Here is a 6,502-nt window from a genome sequence, read left to right as displayed (position 1 = left end):
TGTACCCCTCTCGCCTTTATTTCCGCGTCCGCACTCCCCGTATCCTGCGTCCCACTCCTCCAGACCCGCCGTGCTCCTACGTCCACCTGTCCCGGGTCCCCATAGCTGCACCCGCGATCCCCCCATATCAATCCCGCGGATCCATACATTTTCCCTCCGTAAGCATCTGCTCCAGGCTCCCCCACGTATTCAACCCCGTGCCCACACCCCCTGTGCTCCCTTACCAGCCCCACACCTCCACGCCCCACCCCACTCCTCCCCCACACAGAACCCAGAATCCACCTGGAGCCCTGTGTCCCCCGTTCTTCCTGGATTTCAGATGACAGCCCCAGGCGCAGACCCGCACACGACTCCCACACTCGTTCTCTCTCCTTTAATGGGTGTCCCAGCACAGGAGGGTGGGGGGGCCCGCTGCTCCCGCCAACACCCACGATTGTCCCTTGCGCCCCCCACCCAGGTGCCACCCCAGGAGGCACCCGAGCGGCCCGGCCGCCCCAGCGTGGCTTGGGTCGGGAGTGGGGAGGGGGGTGTAAACATTCTTGTGGGGTCCCGGCCCTCCCAGAGCCATCCCAGGGCAGCGAAGCACCGTTTTCTCGTGGCTTTTTGGAAAAATAATAATAAACCCGACAAAACTTGTCCCCCAAGCTGTGTGGGGGTAAGAGGGGGGCTAGGAGGGGCAGGGGGCGACGGCAGAGCTCCCCACCGCGCCGTGCCGCAGGTCGATGGGGTGCCGGGGGGTCCCTGCGGGTGCCAGCACCAGGCCCCGCACACATCCCGACACGCCAGAGAGGAACTTGCCGGCTGTGAGGCTGCGTGGGTCTGGGGCACCACCTGCAGGAGGGGGGGACATGTGAGTGTGGGAGCATGGGGACGCAGCACCCCACGGTCCTCACGCAGGTCTGCTTCCCGTGTCCTGTCCCACTTCCCATGTTGCATCCCAAGCACCATGCGTCCCCTTTCCACGTCCCCTCTCTTGTCCTATCCCATGTCCCACATTGTGTCTTATCATACGTCCCCTCCCACGTCCCACCCCATGCCATGTCCCATGTCCCATTCCATACCACGTTCTGGCATTCAATTTGTGTCCTGTCCCATCGCTCCCAGTGCCTCATTATGCCCCATCCCGCATCCACATCCCCTGGTGTCCCATCCTGTGTTTTGTATCCCATCGTGTACCATACTTTGTAGCATCTTCTGCCCTATGTCCCATCCTGCACCCACACCATGTCCTATCCCATACAGTCTCCTATGTCCTCCCTCCGCCATACTCCATTATGTCCTACCACATATCCTGTCCCGTCTGTACTGTGCCCCCTGCCATGTCCCACGTCCCACCCCACGCCCTGTGCCCCCACCCTCCACCTCTCCATACCGATGTAGATGCTGCCCTGGGTGTTGGCCATGATGTTGGTTCCTGGGGACTCTCCAAACACTGGCTCCTCCCCGTCCACCTGCAGCCACCCGCGCCGGCCCTGCCTATGGGGCAGCATCAGCACTCATGTCCCAACCCCAACCCCCAAACCATTGTGTCCCGACCCCACCTGGCCGCCATCACGTGGTGCCACTCGCCATCATTGACAGGGTCTTCGGAGATGATGGTGGCCTCGCCGCTGCCCAGCTGGTAGCTGTGGGGACACAGGGCTGAGCATGGGGACAGATGGGTGGCGTGGGGCCCCAAGGGACAAAGGTGTCCCCCCTCACCTGAACACCAGGTGCCCATCTTTCAAACCCAGCCCCACGAAGTCTTTGGCTTTACCACTCTCCTGTGGGCACATTGGGGCTGTGAGCGGGATGGGGACAACCCTGTCCCCTACCCTGGGCTGGATGCCCTGGCCGTGTCCCCGCTCACCGCCCCGTGCCACAGCAGGAGCCCCTCAGTGCTGCTTGTCCTCAGCTCCAGCTCAATCGTGTCCTGCAAATCAGGTGCGCTGCAACGAGAGGGACCGGGCATGGGTGCAGAGCCTGGGACAGTGCAACACCATGGGTGCAGAAATGCAATGGTTTCAAGAATGCAGCAGGTAGAACACAATGGGTGCATGAATGCAATGGAAACAAGAATGCACTAGGTGCAAGAATGCAATGGGTGCAACACAGCAGGAGGGGTGCTAAGTTACGATGGCTGTGATGCTGCAGGAAGGGATGCAGCACCATAATGGATGCAAGTGCAGCAGCCTTGAAGGATGCAACGCCACGGGAAAGGTGCAATGCTGCAACTGGGGCAATGTGGTAGCAAGGGCAAAGTATGCTGGAAAGGATGCAATGCTGCAATGGATGCAGCATGCAGCACCAGGAGAAAAGTCCAATGCAGCAATTGCTGCTGCAGGAAAGGGGCACAGCACCCTCCGTGGGCACAGTGCCGGGGAAAGGTGCAGTGCAGTGTGAAGAGGTGCAACATTGTGATGGGTGCAGTGTCACAAGGGTCCCAGTCCCTGCTATCACTCACCCACGGGGGAAGAGGTGGCCGGGCAGGGCCAGGTAGGAGCCCTCACTGAACACAGCGCTGAACTGCCCAGGTGTGTCTGTAGGGAGATGGGGAGAGGAGGCACCACTGAGCACATCCCCAGCAGCAGTTTGGGTGCAAAAAGGGGAAAACGGGTGCACAGCACCCTGGGGAGCGTACCGCTACCACCACTGCCCTCCTGCCAGTCCTGGTCCAGCTCTGACAGCGCCCCGCCTGCGGGTGAGAGGGCGATGGGGACCGGTGGCACATCCCCACATGTCCCCACGTCCCCGCACCCCAGCTCACCATGCTGGCAGTAGGGGCCGCCATAGCCATCAGGGCAGATGCAGCCGTTGTCCTTGCAGGTGCCGCCGTGCAGGCAGGGGTTGTGCTCCAGGCACCGGTCGGCCATCCGCTCGCAGCGCGGCCCTGGGGACACGGTGGTGACACGTGGTGACACAGGCACGCAGGGTCTCGGCACCTCCTACACCAGCTCACGCGCGCAGCATGCAAGCATAGCACACGCACACTGCACACACACCAGGTGCACACAGCACGCACACACCCAGCCCCACGGCACTCACCGCTGAAGCCAGGGGTGCAGAGGCAGCGGAAGGGAGGGCTGCCAGCAGGCAGGGGCAGGCAGCGGCCCCCGTGCAGGCAGGGTGCATGCAGGCAGGGTGAGCTCTGCCTGCACTGCCCCACGCCCCGGCTGCGCAGGAAACTGTACGACAGATCCACCTTCTTCCCATTGATAGAGACCTGTGCCAGACACAGGGGTTTAACCCAGGGTATCCTGCACCCAGGGCACCCCGCATCAATGCCCGGGGGGCTCACCTCGCCAATGCACCCTTGGAATGAGGCGTTGGTGGGGGGCCGCAGGGGAGGTTCCACTCCTCCGAGGTAGAGAGGGCTGTGCAGGTTGAGCCCCTGGCTCTTGCCAGGTGAGGAGCGCTGCACCGGGGCGCTGCCATCCACCACCATCGTCCCATCCTTGTGCACCCGCTCAGCTGTCACCCGGTGCCAGCGGCCCAGTGCTACTGGCTCGACGCTCCGCAGCACTGCTGTGCCTGCAGTGTGGCAGGATGATGCCATGACTGAGCACTGCCATCATCCCAGGGAAGTCTGGGGGCACCAGGACTGCTTGGGGACCCTGGTGGTGCCTGGGGACCTGAGTGATGCCCTGGATGATGCTTGGGAACTCCAAGGATATGCTGGGACCCTTGTGGTTCTCAGAGACCCCAGTTGTGTCAGAATACCCCACGGACACCAGGAAACCCAATGGTGCCCAGAGATGCTGACAGCTCCCGGGGGCCAAAGAGATGCCGGGGCACCCCAGATATGCTAAAGTTCCTTTGTGACATTTGGAGAATCTGGCAGTGCCTGGGGACCTGAGTGACACCAAGAAACTCCAACTGATGCTAGGGGAAGAGGGGGAGGGCAGTAATGCTCGGGATCCTCAGTGACAACAATGATGCCTGGAGACCCCAATGATGTCTGGGGACTCCACTGACATCCAGGGATCCCATAGTGCTTGGGAACCCCAGCGATGCCAGGCCACCCTGGTAACCCACATGGTAACACCGGAGCTCTCTCGGTGACACCAGGCCCCGCTGTGCCATGCCAGCCTACCTGAGCCCAGCTCATAATGGAACTCGAGGTGGCCGCTGACCATGGCGAGGGCGACAAAGTCCTCAACTGGGGACGCTTTGCCAGCACTGAAGAGCAGCAATCCGTCCGGTGCACGTGGCAGGAACTCGGCCTCCACTCGCAGCTCATGGTGCACGTTGGTAAGGGGTGAGTACGAGACGAAGGCGCCCGCCTCATCGAAGGATGGCACGCTCACTGCCTCCCCTGCAGCACTCACATCTCAGCACCTGTCCCCACGGTGCCCCCCTCCCCTGGCTGGTACCTCATGCCCTGACTCCACCATCCCCATCTCTCAGGGTAGTCCCTGGTCCCATTTCTGTGTCCCCAAGGTGGTGTCCAATTCCCCATCCCCGCTGTGTCCATGATGACCACATCCCCAGGCAGCAACTAGTTCTCTGTCTCCATCCCGCCTGTTTCCCCAGGTTTGTCCCAACCCCATCTCCGTATCCCCAGGGTCATCTCCATCTCCATGTTTCTGCCGCAGACTAGATCCATGCTCATGTCTCCAGAGTGGTCCCAACCCCACATCCGTGCTCCCAGGGGGGTCCCAACCCCATGCCTGTGTCCTCAGAGTCATCTCCATGCATGCCTGTGCCCTCAAGGTTGTCCTATCCCCATGTCCCTGTCTCCAGGGTTACCCCATCCCCACATCCCTGCCTCCGGGGTTGCCCCCAGCCCCATGCCTCCATTCCCAGGTCAGTCAGAGCTGTGTCATCCCCACTCCAATGCTTGCGCCCCTAGTGTCATCCCCATCCTCCATACCTGTGTCCCCAGGGGGTTCCAGCCCACTGCCCTTGCCCCCAAAATCGTTCTCATCCCCATTCCCATGTCTGTGTCCTCAAAGTGGTCCCCCTACCCCCCATGCCCCTGTCCCCAGGTTGGTCCCATGCCCATGCATATTCCCAGGAGAGTCCCAGCCTCACGTCCCTGGCATTGTCCCCACCCGGTGCTCCACCCCTGGCTGTGCCCACCTTCAGTGCACCTCTCCCCCATCTTGCCCAGGTGGCAGCGGCAGCTGTAGCCCTGCCCATCTGGCCGGCTGATGCAGGTGGCGTCGGGCCCGCATGCCTCTGCCCAGGGACGGAGGAGATAGAGACAGAAGATGAGCACTGGGGATCCCCACACCCAGAGGGCAGCAGGTGACGTCCTTGTGCCATGGGCGCTCACCTGGGTGGCAATGCAGGGCCTGTGAGTACTCGCAGTTGCTGCCGGTGAAGCCTTGGGGACAGCGGCAGATGTAGGTGCTGCTCTCTGCATCCTCGCAGATGCCGCCATTCTGTGGGTTGGGGACACACATAAGCACCAGGAATGGGACCAGTGGAAGGGGACAGCGCGCATCATCCCCGACCTCACCTGGCAGGGCTGGTCCTGGCACGTGGGACAGTTGGAGACGCCGTGTGCCCGCAGGTCCAGCTCTCCAAAGGCCACCTCCTCGTTCTGGATGCGCAGCTGGCGCACACAGCCTGTGGGACACAGCAAGGCGACACACTCAGCCCCACCCCGAGTGCTGGCCCCCTGCACCCACTGTCCCACTGCATACCCACGAAGCCACGGCTCAGCCCCGTCTTGGCCACGACGGCGTAATCAGGGTACCCACCAAGGTACAGCTCCTCATTCAGGTCCAGCCCTTGGAATTTGCCCTGCAGGCACAGGGGGGTAAGCACAGCCGCCCCAAATCCCTGCACAGCTGTGGGGTGCTCACACCCTGTACCTGTGAAGTCCCGTTAACGGGGGGCTGCCTGTCCACCTGCAGTGAGCCACGTGTCAGGTTGCGGAAGAGGCGCACGGTGTGGTACTTGCCCAGGCGCAGCGGCGTCGGATCCCGAATGGTGGCCATGCCAGAGCCAGCATCGAACCTACCATCAAATGGGGAGATATACAGGGTGAGGGGGGTGTTGCCTCTCCGGCTGGCAGTGCTTTCCCGTGCTCTCACCTGAACTCGGGGCGCCCGCCCACCAGCCCAAAGGAAATAAAGTCGGCGCCGCTGCTCTTGCGCTGCCCATTGTAGAGGAGCATCCCTATGGGGACACAGAGGGGTGAGCATGGCTGCAGCACAGGGCAGCCCAAACGCACCCCAGGGAGCAGGGAGAGCAAAGGTCCCCGGGGTGGGCGCTCACCTGAGTACAGGATGAGAGCTAAAGGAAGAAGAGAGATGGAAAAGAGGACAGACAGACGGAGGAGGAGAGAGAAGTGAGAGCACGTCTGTGTGGCACGGTTGGGCTCAGGGGGCCGAGGGGCCCCCACGGTGCTCACCATCGGCAGCATCAGGCCGGAAGGTGATCTGGATCTCAAAGGTCTTGTAGGCGTCCTTGATGGTGGGCAGCGGCAGGAAGGAGCGGGGCGTCTGCGTGAAGTAGGGCACCAGGCGCTCTGCGGGGACATGGGGTTCAGCACGGACAGGGATGCGGTCCC

At 62.3% G+C, this 6,502-nt stretch overlaps 1 protein-coding gene across 1 annotated transcript; it reads right to left on the bottom strand.

The window, feature by feature from the left end:
• Positions 1-358: 358 nt before the first annotated feature.
• On the bottom strand, positions 359-6,500 carry LOC104914203 (basement membrane-specific heparan sulfate proteoglycan core protein). The gene is made up of 18 exons (XM_085242147.1): positions 6,344-6,500; positions 6,024-6,108; positions 5,802-5,946; positions 5,631-5,730; positions 5,444-5,553; positions 5,258-5,366; positions 5,062-5,160; positions 4,073-4,294; positions 3,278-3,510; positions 3,025-3,202; positions 2,747-2,869; positions 2,621-2,674; positions 2,444-2,519; positions 1,850-1,928; positions 1,702-1,763; positions 1,542-1,625; positions 1,373-1,476; positions 359-831 (listed from the first exon to the last, which is right to left on the bottom strand). Exons 2-18 carry the CDS (start codon positions 6,104-6,106, stop codon positions 668-670), a joined length of 2,025 nt encoding a protein of 674 aa, XP_085098273.1. The 5' UTR covers positions 6,107-6,108; positions 6,344-6,500; the 3' UTR covers positions 359-667.
• Positions 6,501-6,502: the final 2 nt, after the last annotated feature.

The sequence above is a fragment of the Meleagris gallopavo genome, chromosome 23 (assembly GCF_905368555.1).
Source record: "Meleagris gallopavo chromosome 23, MGAL_WU_HG_1.1, whole genome shotgun sequence".
Classification (NCBI taxonomy): Eukaryota; Metazoa; Chordata; class Aves; order Galliformes; family Phasianidae; genus Meleagris; species Meleagris gallopavo.
Note: the sequence above shows the minus strand (reverse complement) of the source record. Positions and strands in the feature narration are given on the sequence as shown.

Excerpts from the sequence above, each read along its gene's own strand:
- LOC104914203 (XM_085242147.1), bottom strand. The coding sequence starts at position 6,106 with ATGCTCCTCTACAATGGGCAGCGCAAGAGCAGCGGCGCCGACTTTATT. Across the intron at positions 5,554-5,630 it reads GCTGAGCCGTGGCTTCGTGG|GCTGTGTGCGCCAGCTGCGC; the intron begins GTATGCAGTGGG and ends TGTGTCCCACAG. Across the intron at positions 2,870-3,024 it reads CTGCACCCCTGGCTTCAGCG|GGCCGCGCTGCGAGCGGATG; the intron begins GTGAGTGCCGTG and ends CCGTGTCCCCAG.